The sequence below is a fragment of the Brachionichthys hirsutus genome, chromosome 11 (assembly GCF_040956055.1).
Source record: "Brachionichthys hirsutus isolate HB-005 chromosome 11, CSIRO-AGI_Bhir_v1, whole genome shotgun sequence".
NCBI classification, from domain to species: Eukaryota; Metazoa; Chordata; class Actinopteri; order Lophiiformes; family Brachionichthyidae; genus Brachionichthys; species Brachionichthys hirsutus.
In genome coordinates this window covers 6840000-6860380 of record NC_090907.1, presented here as the reverse complement: position 1 = coordinate 6860380, position 20381 = coordinate 6840000, and the positions used below count along the sequence as shown (strand labels likewise).

The 20381-nt window shown below is 40.8% G+C and overlaps 1 protein-coding gene across 1 annotated transcript in view; it reads right to left on the bottom strand.

Moving 5' to 3' along the window:
• The window catches only part of ncam1b (neural cell adhesion molecule 1b), a 58738-nt gene that overhangs the window by 21623 nt on the left and 16734 nt on the right, over positions 1-20381 (bottom strand). Inside the window, exons 2-9 of the mRNA XM_068745763.1 lie at positions 13249-13323; positions 12901-13110; positions 11148-11291; positions 10119-10256; positions 9701-9818; positions 8128-8288; positions 6229-6371; positions 5130-5153 (exon numbers count right to left, since the gene is read on the bottom strand). Of these exons, the coding sequence (XP_068601864.1) occupies positions 5130-5153; positions 6229-6371; positions 8128-8288; positions 9701-9818; positions 10119-10256; positions 11148-11291; positions 12901-13110; positions 13249-13323 (1013 nt within the window). The remainder of the gene's footprint in view (positions 1-5129; positions 5154-6228; positions 6372-8127; positions 8289-9700; positions 9819-10118; positions 10257-11147; positions 11292-12900; positions 13111-13248; positions 13324-20381) is intronic.

Sequence of the window (20381 nt, the reverse complement as noted above, 5' to 3'; positions counted from 1 at the left end):
TTGTTTAATCAGGGAAAGGTGACTCCATTATCGTGCAACATAGGTATGGTCCTGTTTGGTAGAAATTGTACCACAATTTACATTTTTAAGCTTAGATTCAAAATGTACACTTTTACTTTTCTTTCCTAAATACAGCAAAATCGAAGGAGAATCTTGCTTCTCTTGCATATCCGAAATGCGTATTTGTCTTCAGATGGCCCAGAATGTGACCCCTATTCATACTTCAGTCACAAATTCAATATCTTGTTTTTTGTTAACCACATTGGTGCTTTGAAACAAACAAATGTATAATGATGCATTGTAAACAATTTTACAAACAGCTACCGTTATTAGTCACAGATTTTGTTGAATGTTTTAATTAATTTGGTTTTCATTCAGTGAACAAATTCTCTTGTTAAGGAATGCACTTCAGTTCTAACTTCTAATCATTGCATGGGCAGGTTCAATAATTGGACATTCTACTCATCCTTAAAAAAATGACTGAATGATCATATTAAATAGTATGTTGCTGAGAAAACACAAAACGTGCACTGAATAAAGTTCTGATTGGGGTCGACATCGTTTGGAATCCGTGAGTAAATAAAATTTAATATATTAGGATAAAGAATGATTGTTCTTTTATCTTCATCAATACAACATTGCGGTAGATATAATCAAACCAATAAATAAACAAATGCTTTTCCAGACACGGTGGCACGTAAAATCACAACGACACTAAAAAGATCGACAAGACAAAAAAAAAGAAGCTATTTGGAAAGCATGCTCTATGGCTGCCATGATGCCGAGGAGAAACTGTTAGGCATGATGATGGAATGCGATAGCCCACATGGAGACGAGGATGATAAACAGCCATTTCATCAGGTGCAACAGCAAGAACGTGTCGGGCAAATTAAGGCCATCTGCAAGGATAATTATAGTAGCAAATGAAACAATCAATTCAGATCCAGATTTCTCCCTCTATTATCCAATCAATGTGCTCTAGCTGGTTTATAGATAAAGAAATGAAGGTGATTGTTCTTCTGCCATCACTCAGAAACCTGAATGAACATTTACAATGGCAGCAGGCAAAATGACAGAGCCGCTTGTCAAATCAAAGCCACAGCGTGATGAATAATTTCACCATTGTCCGCCACTGTAAAACATTGTTCAACAGCAGCCATCTGCATATCGACACGGTGGTGAGAAGGAGCCCGAGCCCAATCAAAACAGACGACCTAATAGTCCGGAACGCCGCCACATCGGCTACAATCTCCTGTGCAGCGCTGCTTCAGCAGCAAATGAACTGCAGGTGTTTAAGACAGAAAGGACAACAGCAGCAGATGTCTCCTAAACAGCCGATGCCAGAAGCACGTCTTCCTGCAATGTTGTGATAGCTCCTTTGGGACTTAACTTTTTTTTCCAGCCCACAGTTATTCCCTTCCGTCGAGGATCATCCTTCCTATTTATTCTGACATGAATTGTAATGGTCGATGTAAAGAGGCTAATGAAGACACACGAGCACAGATACTCTAAACACATAAATGCACAGAATTCTGGCAGGGTTTCATTCACAGGGAGACGCATGGCTGAGAGTGATGATAATGCTCTTTGTCATCACACTTTACATTAAGTGAAGCGCCAGAATCTGCAGGTTCTTCATGGAAGACGCGGGTATTTCAGTAAATAAAACATGACATCACATCGGAACTAAGCTAGCATTCTATGTGGTAGAATTCAGCAGCCTTTTGTGTTTGCAATGTATATATATATATAAAATATCCACCATTCAAAATGTTAATCAAATGGGCCTTTGCATTTTATAATTACCCTTATTTCAATACAATTCCTCCTGCATAGCTCAAAATAGATAATTAGAACTATTTGACAATACATCAAGTAGAATGTTTAATATATATTCAAATAAGCAAAACATTTATTATGTAGATAATGTACTAATCATGGAAAATGATTCATTTACATTTTCAGTTATATTAAACAGATGCATATCTGGAGTAATTTGAAGTGAATGAATGAACTCTAGACTCATTATTGTCTTATTTGGGAAAATGTCAACTCACCTAGCCGCTTAAATTTACAAAAACAGAACAGACAAAAATATTTGGGCAAAATCCTGAATCCACCTCTTCATCTGGATTCCCTCGACACCTCCCCTCCCTCCTGCAGTACATAATCAACCTTTCTACCAAGTATAATATAGATCCATCAGGTAACCTTATGTGTAACAGATACAACTGAAAATTTCCAGGATTTACAGAACAGCAAGTTGACGTTTATTCTAATGGTACATTCATATTTCTATGTCTGATAAATCTGTCGACCAAAATTGCAGAATCAGCATAAATTCTATTTATTACTAATCATCAATTAAATTCCCTATTCACTAAATGACAGGATTTTGCTATGGTAACAGTCTCCAGGGTCACAAACAGGCTGCTCAGTTCAAGGTATCCAAAAGGAGAAATGCTTCGCTTTGTTAAAAGCATCCATTATTAAAACTCTTTTCTCTTCTGCCCCTACATTTCCACTTCAATATTTAACACTGATGGATGCTAAATTATTAAATGCGAATACATCTAATTTTATGGTATAAAAGAAAAAATATTTAATTCAGTGAATTAGATGCATAGCGCCATTTAATGAAATAATGATAGCGGTCGGTAATACATATTTAACGAGCCGTTCGAACAGACATAATAATTATGTGCATTTGTCACAATTACACAAGACAGCACGGTGCAGTTCTGTACCGGCTCTGGTATGAATGCATGAAGAAAAAAAAAATCCTCCATCTGACATCTTTGGAGTTAGGGTGAAAAAGCGAACCGTGAAGTAAAGACTTCATTTTTCCACGCCATCGTGCCCACCCAAACAAATGCTGTTTCCGTCTGGATGAAATACAGCTGATGTGATGATTACAGAGAGCATGACAGATGGACAGAAGACGAACAAACAGACCCAGACAAATAAACAATTAGCAGCCATTTCCCAACACGATAATTAGAGGCCGATCACGATAAGCTGTAATGGAATATCTGCTCTGAATGCGACAGCGACTCACGTGGGCTGCTAATTGTTTCTTTGAATACCAAAGATCATGAAGCTTAATGCTGACTGAGGTTCAAAACACGCTGCCACCACAGCACATCTACGTGTAGCATGACGTGTCGTTGTGCAGCACGCCAATATGACTGTAGATCGTGAGGGATTCACAGGTTGTGTTTGTCGTAACTGACCATATAAATGGCGTGATCGCACTGGGTTTGTGAAACGGTTACGCTTTCATGGCACAAACATTTAGCTCTCCTCTTCCTCCTGGACTGTTTGTCAGTCTGCACGGTGAGGCGAGCCAGAGGTCACTGATCTCCCCAACACAGGGGAAGCTACATCGGGTACAGTGGGGCCGCTTTAGGCAGCTGAAACACCAACAAGGTTGGACAGATACCGCGCTGCTTTAAAACGCTAGCACCGATTTCTGTTGGAGGAGAGAACAGATCCGACTTGCTCATCCATCTGCCAGATCACAGCATGCGTCCAGTTCATGACTTCAAACCGCAACAAGGAAACGCCACATGTGAGGGATGCGATGCTTTCTCCAGCTCATGGCTCAGCTATACAACATCTAATACATGTCAGTTTTATCATGGTCATCGTTCTGTTTGCCAGTAGAACACGTGCCTGAAAATAATTGTATCCTCCTTTGTATGAGGAAGGAAGGCTCGATATCCATCCATCCATTTTCTTCTGGAGCCAATCCCAGCTTGTTTTGGGGCGAGAGGCGGGGTACACCTTCTACGCGTCGCCAGCGCATCGCGGGGCCACGCAGAGACAGACAACCTATCACGTATACTCTCCCGCAAAACAGGGGGGAGAACATACAAACTCCACACAAACAGCATACGAGCCCAGTACCTTCTTGCTGTGAGGCAACAGCACCAACCACTACGCCACCGAGCCACCATGAAGCTTGATATATTTATTAATAAACAGAGATTACATTGTCCAACCTCTGCTTTCTTTCGTCCCACAAATTTAATTTAAAACACAATGTACAGATTTCTTATTTATTTCAGAAAGGGAACTTTTTCCACTCACGTCTATCATAAAGTGTCCGTTCACTTCCAAAACACTCTTCTGTTTCAATCCATTCACGGCAATCCTCCTACCGTGGGCGTCTCCTACCGTTGCACCCTCGACCAGCAGAGGTAATGCTCTGACTTTATTCCTCTGGCAAGTCTCTCTTGATCTATTATGACACCTTCAAGAACTAACGCAGTGACAGGAAGTGTCAGTGACAGGAAGCAGAGAAGCATCAGCTGGGAGGTGTGATGCTGCTCCACATGGAATCTCTACACTTAACAGGAGTAAGTTGTAACCTCTTTATATAGGTGTGTGTGTGTGTGTGTGTGTGTATAAGTGTGTGGTGAAGTGCATCATGTGGCAGTAGCGTGCTTTGATGCAATGCTCCACTCAAATCTATTTTTGAGTATCAACCACTCAACCCTGTAGGCTTAGCAGGTTTATTGCTCCATTTTCATGGAGCACAGTGCTTTTTGTATTACACTGCTTCAACAATAGTGCAACAATAAAATACAATTAAACAAAAAAAACCTTCTCGCAGGTGAAGAAATGTCCAATAAACCGACCAGCAGCATGTCCTCAAGACCCACAGGTGCCTGACAGTCAAAAGATCGATTTTAAGTGGAGCATTTTTACCCTCAAGTTCCAAGTGACACCGACAAAGATTAGATCTATATAGTGCTATGGCGATGACAGACAGGGCCTTAAATCCAGCCAACCTCATGCTGTGATGAAAAGATTGAAATGATCAGGCGACAGCAACACGGAAAAGTAGTTTTCTCATTTTATTCTATTAGTGATGGTATTTTTGTACGACCTCAAGCACAGAACACTTTCCACGATAAGCTCGGTGAAGTTTGCAGGCTGTAATAGGGAAGCATGCGACAGTCCAAACGAGTACAAGAACGCCGATGAGATCGTTCAACAACTGGGACATATGCAATAAAGGCGGATGATTTGATTTCAGTGGGGGTATGTAAAATCTGAAGGCATTCAGAATTTTATTTTAGTACTCTACACGAGAACATTTCTGTGCCACACAGATTTCATACCTGATAGATCCTGTTTAGATGTGCCTGCAGGGAGAAAAAGTAATGCATGTAATGGACTTGGTACAAAATACCTCCAAGTATCTCTTTGAAGTCTTTCCCCCCCCTCATTAGTTTTCAGCTGCAGCGAGACGCCAAGACTTTGGAGGCCCAGGCCAGGTGACCAATGAATGAATGACGACACCAAACAGGTATTCATTGATTTGATGGTTTGCACATCCCTGACTTTAAAAGACCAACATTACAAAGAATGTAATGGCCAGTAAAACACTTGCTCTGATCCAGTAGAGTAAAGAAAACGTTAAAGAGATGGTGACAGAATATCTATAAGTAATAATCAGTATGAATTACAACATTATAAAATGAACCTTTCAATCACCGGCATGAGGAGGACAATGATAATGGATATTGAAAATGATAAACACTTGACTGTTCAAGTGCTTTTTCCAGCAAACACTCCACAACAAGAAGCAGACAGGGTTTAAGTGTTTCCTCAAATTACAGGCTTATTTTGGGAATGCTATAATTGGGTTTCTGATGCACATTTTCTTGACATTTGGTAAAACTCGAGTTAAATCTGAGTGTGCACGACATTAGTGGCTAGATGGCTGAGTTTCCCTGAGCTAATTACATCAGGCCTGCTGGGCCACTGAAGGAGCTGCTAATTAAGAGGAAATAACCAGCGGCACATGAAATTTACCAAGAGCGTTTCTGCAGAAATCCCAGCATGATCGATATACTGAATATAGGTTAAATGAATTTGAGACAGACTCCGTCCTGCAGGTCTGCATGCCACCCTGGAGGTTGCAGGTGTCCCGATTCCACGGCATTACACAAGTACAGTACAAGAACTTCCAATTTAAATTCAATGTACTTTTTCATACAGTGATGCATGAGATCAGCTATAATAGAATGCAACTTGATAAAATATCACTGGACAAAAATGCAACTACAAAGTAATTAAGAATATAATTTTATCAATGTGTAGTGCTCATTAAAACTAAATGTATGTGTAGAATGCAACGGGAATGACCAGCCTCTGCAGGACACCAGCTTTCATATTTAGCTTCTAATGTTCTCCGTATTTCTTGTGCTATCTCACCTGCTCTCCTTCAGTGAAGGTGTGCCCATCATTGCTCCAGCTGATGGTGGGAGTTGGATCTCCTGATGCCTCACAAGTCAGAGTTACTTGCTCCTCCATCTCCGATGTGCTCTGGTTTACGATGTACGTGATCCTAGGTTTGACTGTAAACACCAAAAGAAAGTGCCACACAAAGTGACTTAAACCGCATTAGCGTCAGAAAACGGCCAGTTTGGTTTGGAAGCACAACTAATCATGAAAGAGCAACTCTGCGAAGTTGGGATGAGCTCAGAGGGAGGCTGATGATCAGCGTCTTGACAGGCGGATGGGATTATTATGGCAACAAAACAATATTTAATCTCTTCCTGTCCAGGCAGTGGCAAAGTTGTGATACATTTGGGAGAAGCCCAATATAATTCATGTCATAATGTATTTCGTATCAAAGAGCAAGTCTTCATTTTTGCTGGAACAGTCATGTGATGGGAAAGCGAAGGCTACCTGAAACGACTGCGAGATGCAACAAACATGAGCCGACCGAAGCAAATGGATCAAGCAACGTGTTTGCAAAATGCAAGCCGACTTCATATAGCACATATTTATTTTCTAGGACGAGGGCTGCCTTGCCTGAAAACCATAATATAATACAACAGAATAACTCTGCCCTCCAATTATGTCTACATTAAAAACATTTAAATGACAAACTGTATCTACAGTTGAGGTGCACAAACTGATCAACAGGGTTTGCATTGAAAGTGATCGGGTCACGAAACATCAAGAGTGTCAAGCAGTCTCAATAACAGGCCAGAATATGTGTCGAAAAATACGTTCAGAAACCTGTTGCTGTGCAGCAACTGAATTTTGATCATATTATGGTAAAATCCTGCCTGAATCTCGATGCCTTTGAAGCTCCACAATGACACTTAGAGTTTTTGTTCTCCTGCAGAGATCTGGATTTTCTTTTGTTGAAGTAGATGAATTGATTAATCGGAGGAAAGTCTTGTCACACACTCCCAAGCACCACGTCACTGGCTGTCAATCAAACTGATGACACGTTCCCACACAATGCGCGGTAAAGGCTCGACGAGTATAGCGCTCCATAATTTTAGACACACAGATGGTGTTCTAACGCTCTGGACATTATAGGATGTCGTCTGTGACAGACATGCACATTTTGTAGGGCCCAACTATAAAGCCTCACATGAGGCACAGAGGAAAAGAGCTCTTGATGCATGGAACAAAACAGATCTGCCTTAATTACACAGGGAACACTTATAAAAGGTTGGTGGTTTGATGCCCGGAGCAGCCGATGTGTTGAAGGACACTCGAGGAAGAGACTGAAACCCAATTTTCTCCCAGAAGCTTCTGCTTTGTTGTGCGAGTTCCTGTGTGAATGGTCATTGGCAAGATGAGCAGGTGGCGACGTGCACGGTCGCCTCTGCCACCATTGTGTGAATGGTCGAATGCCGATTTGTGTCATGAAACAGTTTGAACCGAGGCCAGAAACGCATTACATAGGTACGGACCATTCACGCTTTACCATGCGCCGTTTAGAAAAGCAAACTGCACCATTGAGCTTGTAAATTTCAATTTGACAGAAGGACTACATGAACTGAGTGTTTTAAATTCTGATTGTTTCTGGAAAAAAATGAAGACGCATAAAACGGGAAAGTGAATAAAAGGGAAAACATTGCATGCTCTGCTCAGCCTGGCCAGTTTTCTAAATCCTTAAGCTTCAGCCTTACTTGAAACAAACACAACCCACACAGAAAGCTTCTCATGTCCCTTAGAAAACAGGCATGACAATACGTTTGTCCTCCCCCATCCTACAGAGGCTTACATTTCATTCCTACACACTCAGAACAATTCATATTGTCAATTTTGTTCACGCATGTATGTTGTGTAAAGCCTTTTCAAACTTACCATACACTCTCAGACTGAGCTCCTGCTCGCTTTCTCCAGCCTTGTTCTTGGCAATGCAGGTGTAATCTCCCTCATCAAGCTTCGATACATCCATTATGGTTATTTCTGAGCCATCGTCATTGAAGCTGTACTTCTCTCCTCCCTCCAGAACCACTTCATTCCTACGGAAAAGGTGCATTTTGACCTTTACATCTTTTTTTTTTAACTGCACATCTTAAAAGGTATTCTTTACAAAGCTCTTTAGTCAAGTTAAGTATGTGGCTTTTGAGTATCCTTCAATGAGAAATTCATTTTTTAAACAGCCATCAGCAATGATAAAACCAAGCTTTTGGTCAGGGTTTCAGCCTAACCATAGTTTATATATATAATCATGCAAACCTCTTGAACACACCGATTCCAGCTTTTACTGATACTAACCTACTGCTATGATGACCATGAATTAAATGCTAGCACAGTGTGAGGCTCAGCATATCTCTGGATAACTGCACTTCAGTTTTCCTTCAGTGAGTCTTAAAACCTGCTCTCTGTGCGATGACTGCATGTGCCGACAAATATATGCACTGTTGGTGGTGTAGATGGCGCTACTACAGTATATTAGATTCCACTATTGTTACGCCATAGTAGAACTATGGGGCAATGTTGGTGAGCTTATTGGTCAGTTTGCCACTTTGATCTGAACCGAAGGAGCAAATGACTGCATACATCTTATATTAAGTGTATAAATTATGTGTAACTTTATCAAATGATGAAGAAAGAAAAAAACACCTCACTATGTTAAGAAGCCGAAAGACTCTTGGATCAGGCTCCACTCCAAAATGTAACAGATTCTGCCGGTCTGTATGCTAATTTCTTTGATCTACTGTCATTAAAAACCATGTGCAATAGATGGAGATAGTGAAAACATATTTAAGAATGGGTTCAACAATTCCTGGATCAGCCTGTTCGGGCAGATCCACTTCCAAATTTCAAATGACTGGAGGTAAATATAAATTATTGGGTGAACTGCCATAAATTTTCACACAGACGTCACTTATTGCCAGAGATGAATTTCATCGACCCTGAAAATGCCTCGACTTTTTCTTGACCTTTCTGGGTCAGAATTAAATGTCTTCACAATTACTGGATGGATTGACATGTGATTTGTGTCCCCTGTGGATACAATGTAAAAACTTTGAGGATCCCTCATCGCTTAATTTTTAGATCAATTTGTCAATACTAAATGTATTTTATAATCAATCACCTGCTTAGCCCAAATCACTTCGACCAAACGTATGAGTAACATGTGCGTATTACCAATTTCTAGCATGCTAACATTATGATACGGGGGGTTGAATGTGTTAAACGTTCATTAAAGCCAAAGTGGCGCCTCACAGAACCTCAAGGAGGGTAGTCTTCTACAGAAGCATTTCAAACAGCTGTTCTCATTTTCATGGTAGATAAAGTCATTAATATTTTGTTTTGATTGAATTTGTTTAAAATAGATATCCGTCTTAAATTATTAGTGTAGTGTAATCTCATTTGACAAGTTACAAGGTGGTACAAAAGTTGAAAGCATTTGCTTTCAGGGATTTACCTTGTCCAGGTCACTGTGGGTTCAGGGTAGCCATCAGCAGCACAGGTCAACATGGCCGGCTGCCCAACATCTGCTGTGGCATTGACCTCTGACCGCCAAACCCTGATGGTTGGGAGCACTGAGACACAAATAGGTAAAAATAAGAATAGCTGCATTTCCAGATAGTCAAATAGACAGCAAAAGGGAAAAGAGACAGCTGCAATGACAAATTCAGAACACTTATTTTAAGAACACTCATTTGTTCGGCTCAGAAGTTGCAGTAAAAAAAAAGGCTTCATTAGAATAGAACATCTTTGATGCATGGCCGTTTCCATATTGATGCTAAAGCTGGCCGCCTCTGAGGTGCAACAGCGTGTTCAAACACTGTGGGACACCTGCAGTGAAGGATCACGCACACAGGAGCATAAAGGCTGCTAACCGTTTACGACGACCTTGATGACCCGAAGATCAATCTCGCCGCGGGCCATGAGGCGACCCTCGCATGTGTATGAGCCCTCATCGGTCTTCTTTATGCCACGAATCTGTAGATGATTGTTGCCTAGTACCTTGAATCGAACTGAAAAGAAGCAAAAAGGATAAAAAATTATTTGGAGGTTCGTCATGTATGTGACATGCTGAAATCATGCACATGATAATCTAAAAGGATTACAGAGTGGCGAAAATAAAAAAAGAGCACGTCAAGAAAATTGTTGCGTGGATTAGCTGACAATGGCAAATATTCACTGCGCTGTATCTGGATGACATCTTATCAAAACTTCAACGCACTCATCTGATTCAGTCTCTGATATCACTGCATTGTTATTTTGAAATTAATGTCAAATTCTAAATTTTCTTCAAGCTCCATTAGTCCAAGGAGAATGAGAAGAAATATCTGTCTGGGAGTCACTCCCAAATGAGAAATACAACAGATCATGAGTTATTTTTTTTTTTATCAATTTCATATCAGTGAGCACGCCAAACAATTCTTTCAGGGGTTCCAAAAATTGAGGAATATGGCTTTTACCCAGAAGAACACCCTCGGTTTGAGATGAAATAAACAAACGAACATTAATATTCATCAAAATAGCACAAAACACACAAGACCCTGTATTATTATTTCGCCACTGAAGAAGAGCAACACTATATATTGTGATATTGTTTAGGGACAGGGGTGCATAAAAATGAATGAATAAGATGTATTATTATTATTATTTTTATTTTTTGTAAATTGTACACCAAATTAATTTTGCCTTTCAAAGCATAAGCTCTGCGAATAAACCAAAAAGAGAACACCAACAATCTCCTATTCTAACACTGATAAAGCACCGCTGCATGGAGCAGTTATTTATTCAGGTTAAAGGTTTAGGTTTTTTTTTCTTTGTGCATTTAATTATAAGTAATTTTGGTGGCGATGACAGTCATAAGATCTCAAATGTGCAAATCCTCGGGCTGCTATGAGAATTCTTACCATCTTTTTCCAGCTGTATTTTAGCTCCTTTATATTTCCACAGGACAGTGGGTGGAGGGGAACTGATGACGTCACAAACAATGTCGGCACTGTCTCCTTCAGTAAACTCTTGGGGCGACGGTGCATTTGTGAATGTGATTTTGTCTGCGAAAGAACATGAAAAAAAACTGCGTTTACTGGAAGTTATAAAAGTACGAACCTCATCAAAACTTCTTCTATACTTTGTTGGAAAGTCTGACAGCTAAATTGCAATACTAGTTTATTTTCAATTCTCTGCAATTTTCATGTAAAAAAAATAAAAAAATAAAAATGATTGTGAAACTAGAAGCGTGCTCAGTAAATTCAGCACACAGCCTTGCAATAAAACACAAAACAAAAACAATTCTACACCCCAACTACTTCAAGTGACAAAGAGAAAGACCTGCTTTCCATCAAACCTACTGTGCCTGGCTGTGTTGTACATCACCCCGTCACCACTGGGTGCATTCCAGCTGTTGCTCCAGCCTCCCGTCCACCTTCTCACCCTCCCTCTAAATGCTGTTAATATCAGGTGAGATTGCCACATCTATCACAACGGCCCCCTCTTCTGCCCCTCGTCACCCACCACTATGTCCGGTTGGTTAGTCAGCAGGCGGAACTTGAAATCCGATTTGCCCGACTTTGCCTTTGCTTGTTAAGGCAGCAGCTGCGCCGTTAGAATCTTGGCTCTGTCTCGGCGCCTCCCGACGGGACTTGAAGACACATATGTTTCTGTATTACCCAAGCTACTTGATTATTCTCGCTCAGTGTACGCTGTCCCCAGCCTGCGTCTTAGACCCTGCCACTGCGTGCTCGATTGTCTCAGAGGCCTCTTTGTGCAGCCCGCTCTGCTCAATCCGGTTAGGGCCCGTCCTTCAGCGTTCGCCAGTCACTGGTACAATTTCCTCAGTATCAGGACAGCCTTTGTCTCCCACAGCACATCGTCTTCATTGCCTCATCACCATCTGTCATCTGCTGCCTTCATATCTTGACATCATTGCCCTTTTCTGATCTTGGCTCATCTCCTCGTCCTCTTCTTGTTGCATGCCAGTCTCCTTTTTAATGATGCATTCCATCAGCTCCATCTTCCATTCCTTGTGATTTTTCTGAGGACGGGGGGGCCTTGGGACCCCTGCAGGAGGCTTGTCCTGACAAAGTATCAAAATGCCATGGTACTGTTGGCAAAGTCATAATACTGCATGTCCAGCATATCGGTAACTATATTTTACTGCATGAGGTTCTTTATGTCCATCAATAGTAGTTTTCCTCCTAAACCTCCCTATTTTTGCAACATTAGCTACCGGTAAGTAAGGACGAACGCTCATTTAAACTCAAAGACAAAGAAAACAAAGACAACTAAATTAGTTTCCATTTCACACTGTATGCTGATTTTAATGCACGTCATGCACACATGGGTGAGCACTTCCAGCAATAACCTAAAATATGAACAGAAATGAAACGGAGACCTGCGTTTGGACATTTGCTGATGCTTGGCATTCGTGGAAAATAAAAGCCATTACTCACAACGACTGCGCAACAGACAGGATCATTAAGCAGCCCTCTAATGGTCTTCCGACCATCTATTGAACTGATGAAAAATCCACCCTCACTTGAAAGGAAAAAAGAGTAATGTGTTGCCCCTGAGCAGTCAATAAAATACTGGGTGCGACAAACACGATTTGTTTCTTCGGTGCTCGTACCAGTCAATAATTTGGCGGGTGAGGAAAACACTTACGGAAGATTTTTACTTTGATGGTTGACTCGGCTTGCTGGTCTCCACTGGTCGCTACACACTTGTACGTCCCGGCACTTTCCTTCCCGGCTCTGTAGAGTGTGAGGATGGACGATGACTCGTCATTGTTGGTTACGGTTATGTCCTGTCTGTTGGGTTCTATCCTGACCCCGCCTGGTCCGTACCAGTCTATCTGCTTGGCAACACCTTCAACTGAGAGCACAGTAAAGAAAAGTGGAAGCATTCAGCAAAACACGCCCGTTTTTATGGACAGTCTTCAGGATCTGCTGTTAATTGTCCTTATTCCACGCTTCATTATGACTTCAGAGGTAGAAACTGTACTAGACTTACCTTCGCACATGAAGAACTTGGACTCTCCGAGGCTAATCTCTCCCTGACTTGGTGTGATCTGCACTTCCAGTGAAACTACAACAGAATAAAGACAAAATATAAATGAGAAGCTTTGATTCATAATAAATGGAGCAGAACTACTCAAGCCTGTCTTAATATTAAAATTGCGGTAAATGTCACGGTTATTGTTGCATTATTTTGCACGTTCATATTGCTTTCAGAGCCATTTGTCGTACTTTCATGCAGTCAGGGAATATTACCTCATGACAATATGGTGTCGTTCATCATCAATCAATACCATCTACAGTCAAGCATAGAAACAAACACTATACCTCCTTTTTTTTTGATGTTTTATATTTGATGGATTTAGAATTTCTTGCTGATTACTATTAAGTGAAATGGTTCTATTCCATATCTTTGGCTGTCAGGAATAACAACACTCGTTTATAGTCACAAGAAGCATTGCAGCCAATTGGATTGTGGATTATCTTTATCCGTTGCTACATTTGAGCACACAATCAAAGAAAACATACAAGCAGACCAAATTACTGCAGGTGCCATTTTCTTGTGACATTCACAGACCTGTATGTACATCACTGTTTTTTTGCTTCGACTGAAACAGCAGCAGATGCAGAAACTACAACCCCGATTCAGTCGCACATTAAACCATTGGTCGTAGACACATTTACTTTTAACACGATACCAAGAACCATTGAGAGCCTTTTTGTGATGACCCAGATCACCATGTGGAGGGTGTAAATCTAATTAGGAGGGGAATGAGCTGCTTGGCAGAGGTCTGTGCTCTCCGAGTGCTTTTCTCGTTCAGAAATCATATTGTTTGTCTAGCAGGACAGTTGCACTGAACCAATCAAAACTGAAGACTGCAGAAAAAGACACGTCACTGCTTAATTAGAGCAAAACGTCTCGTTTCTTGAAGAATCTCCCAAAGGAGCAGTCGAGGGCTCCTGCTGTCGACTAAGGAGTGTGACTAAATCAGCCCAATCTCCAGCTCTATGTTACGCATCAGTGAGACTGTGTGAATGTGTGTGAGCCATCATAAGCGTGCAAACACACACTGAAGGTCAGGAAAAGAGGGAACAGAGTGCTGTCATACGGCACAGGGAACTAAGGCCATGATATCTAGTGACGGCCGGCTCCAGAGAATGTGTAGACCGACTCAAGTAATGCCAATAAATAGATAAGGACCGATTGATTTTGGTTACATTTTGTAATGAAATCCTAAAATAAGAAAGGTTAACACAAGTTAACCCTAGAATAAAGTCAAAACAAAAACAATAGCAGATCACTTCCTAATATTCTGACATTTAATGTCATTTTTTAAGATGACAAAAAAACCTCACAAGAAAAATCTTATCTTAATCTCCCGCCAACATCCCTGAATAAAGTATTGTGTTTACTATTGTAATGAAAAGAATAAATATTTAGATTTAAAATACAAACTGGGAGATGGGTCATCTCTTTTAAATCAAAGACTAGCACGTTAAACCTAAACCAGCTAAAAATACACGCTACAGGTAGAACGTAATAATAATCAGTCCAACACCTAATCCGTTTGAGGAGAGTTTACTGCTGGGGAAGAGAAAAACCTCTTGGTGGTAATTGATGTTAAATAGGTGGGAATGTTTCCCTCACCCTAACCAGCGCCGTTAGGTACGGTAATGGAAATCACTGCAGTTTGTACTTGTTCTGCCATCAGACGAGTTAACTTGCGTCAGTGCAAAACACAATTAGCTATAATTGACTGCAAACATGACAGCTGCTTTGTGATGTTTTACTTTTTAATGAGCCAAATTAGTCAATTTTGTTAACAGGAGTGATGCTCAGAGGGAAAGAACATCTGAAGCCCATTTTATTTCCATCCAAACTCCTAACTGAAACAGAGTTGTGATACTTTTATGGATGAGGACTTTGTTCAAATTACACCGAGGAAATAAGTATGGTTGGTATTCCTTTAGTCAAAAGAAAAAGGAATTCATTTGAAGAAAAATGGAGGATTATGCAGGTCTACTGAAGTCGATCCAGCTCATTTTCACATGTATTGTCTAAAAGCGCTTTTCATGGAGAGTCACCTAAAAACACCATCTTAGAGACTTAGAAAAGATAAAACATGTCCATAGCTTTTATGACAGTTTCAACACTAATGGGACCAATAAAATGAGGGTTAATGTCTATGAAAAAACCATGTTGGTGGTGGTGTGTGTGTGTGTGGGGGGGGGGGGGGGGGGGGGTGAGAAGTTGATGACTCACGGTGCTGCAGGGCTTAGTTTATTGACAGATGGTGCTTTCACAGTTAACATGTTGGGTTCACTTAAAGGGGAAACTGGTTCCTTCGCCTGGAAGGTGCAGTCATGTGGCTCATTTGTGGCGTGAAAGGACGAGCACCAACCGTTATTTATCTGTTTTTTGCAAAAGATAAGCCATTTTAGCACAATTACAAAAACTTAAATGCTAAATACACCGTCATGCTTCCCCAGCAGAAACATTTGTCCTTGCCTCTAGAGATGCCATTAAGGTAAAAGTATGATTTTTTTTATCTTTCAGTCAGCTGAATGTTGTGATTTAATAATGTCACGATTTTGGTGAGACAGCAGGTTCCTATCCCGACCAGCCCAGCCCAGCCCTGACTCATGGAGCAACTGTTCCCAGACCTGCTAACAGCATTTGTTATTGAAATCCAGTGCCCTCGATCATATCACAGAGTTATCTCCTTGAAGCAACAACCTGAGGTTGATTTCATTTGGAAACGACTTTATAGGAGGTAATCAAAAGCACTCATTTTGAAGCTGCAGGAAAGGGGAGGACAAGTCCCCTCATTTTCTTGATCAAACTTTTGGTAAAAAAAAAATAAAAAATAAAAAAGAGCACGGAAAGCCCAAGATTGTGGTTTTCACTCTCTGAGACAGACTGACGAAGCGTGTTCCGTCTTCACAACGGCTCCAATGAGGGCGACAGATGGCAGAGCGGTACCTCATGACCCATGTTTGGTGCTGATAACATATCAATGAGAATTACGACTTACTCGTTTAACTACGATTCAGCGTTATGATCGCCTTTTGAAACATTTAAAAGCATGTGTTTAGCGACAAAGAATCGCTGATATGAGCGGAATGCACTGGCAGAGGAGTTATGAGTGAGCACGTACAAATACCCGGTACAGTAGAACTGGCCTATACGTATGCAAATATAAAAAACATTCTCATTTATACATTTTCACGTCCACTTTATCCGCCTTCCGGGTGTTGCTGGAGCCTATCCCAGCTGTTCTATGGGCGAGAGGCTGGCTACACCCCGGAAGTGTCACCAGCTGGGTCCGTTGTGTGTAAAACAATTTTGACCACACAAAAAAACGGTCAACGGGTGTGACTTCAATGAATTTCACAAATTCAAAGATCCAAAAAGGCGTCAGTTTAATTCACAAATACCGTTCATATATTAATATATATCTTCCAAGCAAGACATTCAGGGTGGCGATGGTCACACAGGGAATCGTCAATGCATTGATTTGAGCTTCTGAAAAAGGACTTTTACTTTTGGTCTCAAGGCCTTCCAAGGGAAGCCTCCCTGCTTCTTTTCCAAAGGAGAAAATAATTTTGCCTGTTCGTTTTCCAGACCTATCCCGAGACGATGAACCCGACGGCCTCCTAAGTCTGCTCCTACTGGAGAACCATCAGTTCACATCATCAGTTTTGGACACCCATGGCTCAATGGCTCCAGATTATTTGTCTTGTGGCTGAATCATTAAACCAGGGATTAATTCCATACGTCAAATAAGTATTTTTAGTGGTAAATTGTTAAATACTATTCATTAAATTAGGGCTCATAAAGAAGAAAGCAGAGTGGGATATAGAAAAAAGACGAGTAGAAAAGGCAGATGGCTTCAACATCACAAGGATGTGCCATCTCTAATCAGCAAGCCAAACCACAGAGTTAAACAAACAGAAGTAAATCTCCCAAAACCATCTTACGTTTCCCTGCTGTTAAGTCAACAGAGAAAAAGGGAGAAATAAATGGTCAGTAAACAAGTGAGTAAACAATGTTCTGGATAAACCCCCTGCAGATAAACTCGACATTTTATTTTGAAATGTATCTTCAAACCTCAAGTCTCACAAAATGTGGTTACGCAAAAACTGAAAAGGTTCAATTCAATATCATCATGGTCAACCTCTGGCGACATGTATAATGACATGCAATAAACTGAACTCAAGATTTCAGGAGAAGGAGGCTTGCAAAACAGACACAATCAGAAGGCCGTTTGGAACGCAGCATCGCCAATAATAACATTAGAAGAACTTTAAGAGGGATAAATCTAATCTGAATAGTATTCGATCCAATCATTTAATAAACACAATTTCATAGGTTTAGTCTCATGGTTGAAATAATATGAAATATGTACAAACACCATGGAGAATGATTACAGTTATTAAATTCTGAACATGCTTGGAAACCAACGGATCCAACATCTGGATGACAAACAGATGTGTTCAAACACAGCGTCTGTCCAAGCAGCTGGCAGTTTTATTTTTATGATTTATCATGTGTTCAAATTGACGTACGAGACAGGAACAGAGAGCCGTGGTTTGTATATGTCCGATCACAATACTGAGGTATGTGTGTGTGTATATTATATATATATATATATATATATCACAAAATATGCTGATTACATCTAATTAATGTATGGTAAATAGGAAAACAAAAGCCTGATTTGACATCATCTGACATCAGCAGGCATTATGTAATGTAAATTTCAGCATGGCTGATCATGAGGCTGGAATTCAGACTGCAGAGTCAATCATGTATGACTATGTAGGTCATCGACAATGCGTCTGTAATCTCAGGATTACATTAAATGCACAGCAACAGGAAGTAAAATACCACCTAATTGTAGCCACATGTCAAGAGCATCTTCCTGTGCTGCTTGTAAATGCAGATCACATCTTGATGCAACACGATGCAAATGAATGCAAGGTGCAGCAGTGACAGCAGAAAGACAACCCATCCAAACTATAGTGCTTCAGTACCACGGTTATGTTTATGTGTGGGTTTTGTCCCCCCACACTACAGCCATGAGGCATTGTGCTGCTAAATACCACTGCACAAACACACGTGCTTGCACACACAGAGCTATTTGTGGCTGACTGTGAAGTAATGGTGGTGGAAGGGGTTTGTTTTTTTGAATGGAAAAGACATGCATTGATGTCCTCGAGCAAAAGTAATCAATAGTTGCAATAGGAGATTGTTGAATAGCCTGGAGTAGCCGAAGCCCATCCTCTCAAACTTGGGTTGCACCTTAGATTTCAGGTTCCCCCCCACGGTAATGCTGTGACCTTTTCACAGTTGTAGAGAGGTGACTGATAAGGTGTGAGGAGCAAGGACAGGGTTTATGCAGAGCGAGGGAGTTATCGTAGAACACCTCTGGTGCTACGGTCTGGGTTACTGGGGGTGAGTGTCTACCCGAGCCGTTTGAGATTATCCTCATTATGAATCCTGCTTGTGTAAAACCCAAAAATGCAGACATTTAAACTTTAAACTCTACAAAATGACAATTCAAAGCCTATTTAACTAGTAAAAAACAAACAAATTGGGCTTCAAATGGATGGAATTCCAGACATTACGGGTGGGAATAAGCAACTGATTCCCAACACTGAGTAATACAAAGACTTCTGTAATATATATATATATATTTACTGAGGCAGTGCTTTCATGGGTGGGACAGGAATGAGCTGCAGATGGTGGCATATTTCATTGGTAGATATCTGAATGCTCAGAGATACTGTGATGATATTCAGAGAGCCATTATTGCACCATTCACTCACCATCACCAACGTGATTGCAGCATAGCAGTGCACGGCTCCATGTTTCAGGGTCCTGGACATGCCCCTTTTTATTTTCACTGCAGCCAGCAGACACATGTATCACCACTTGCGAATTAATGTATTGCAATTACCATTTTATCGCAAATGCCTGGTTTTCATAACAGCTGGAGGTGAAAATTATAACTGAAAAGAAAATTTGTTCCGACTAGCAGAATGCAGAAAATGTTCCATTTAGACCCAACAAGGCCTTTAGATGCAGACAAAGCTCGTCCAAGGTGGCCGTAGTCGCAACTCACACTTTTAAGGAGAAGGTGCTGCTCGATGCCTCTCAACGAGTCACTCACTTTTACCAGTTGCTATGGAAACATATTTCTCCCCTCTCCCAATTTTTTGACTCCTCCTCTCATGTCTGATTGGATGAGGAACTATTTACATTGCAGAGGTTTTCAAAACAGTGTAGAACTTACCCTGATCACAATGACTGGCTCCAGCGGTTTGTGTTAAAATGCTCCGACTGTTACGTTCAAAGAGCAAATTTTAACAATTCATTTGATGCTCTGTTGATGCTTCCCTTATTATAATCCAGAGCTGGGGCATCGGGCTTTGAACACGGGGCATTTCATTTGTGCACTGCTTTTCAAACATAGTTGGACTGCACAACAGATGGCCAGACATTCACAGAAAATGTGTGTTCATTAGGTTTAAAAGAAATGGTGGCGTTCCCGCCCAGAGGGACAACGAGTGCAGAGATGCAGCGTGACTCTTAATATTATTCATTTCAGTCCAAACTAAACTTGAGCAACTCAAACCTTAATTTTTTAGATCTTTCCATGACATCAACACCACACAAGGAGTCGAAGGATGCAACTGTACTTAAAGTATCACCATAAATCCTTTATTACATCATTATTAATAGGCAGCTGATATCAGAACTGGATCTGTGCTGAATTGTACATTTCTAAAGCAGGGTCTAAGATATCACTTTGAATGCTGACGCAATGGCCATATTTATGGGTTATATAATAGGGCAGCGCACGTTAGGAAAAGAGGCCGAGGCAGCACAAGCTGTGCTGCTGCTGAGTCACTCGCGTCACATTTTAAAGAGTGGCTTGGCCATTAAGTATTGTAAAACGCATCCTCTTGAATGCCTCGTCAGAAAGAGAAGGAAAAGAAGGAATTCTGAAAAAGATGACATTTCAGCCGGGTTTTGTAAATACTAAATAATAATGTACAAACGTGCACATTCTGAACGGTTTACGCTTTCAAAAAAAAAAAAAAGAAGCTGATTATGGCAGG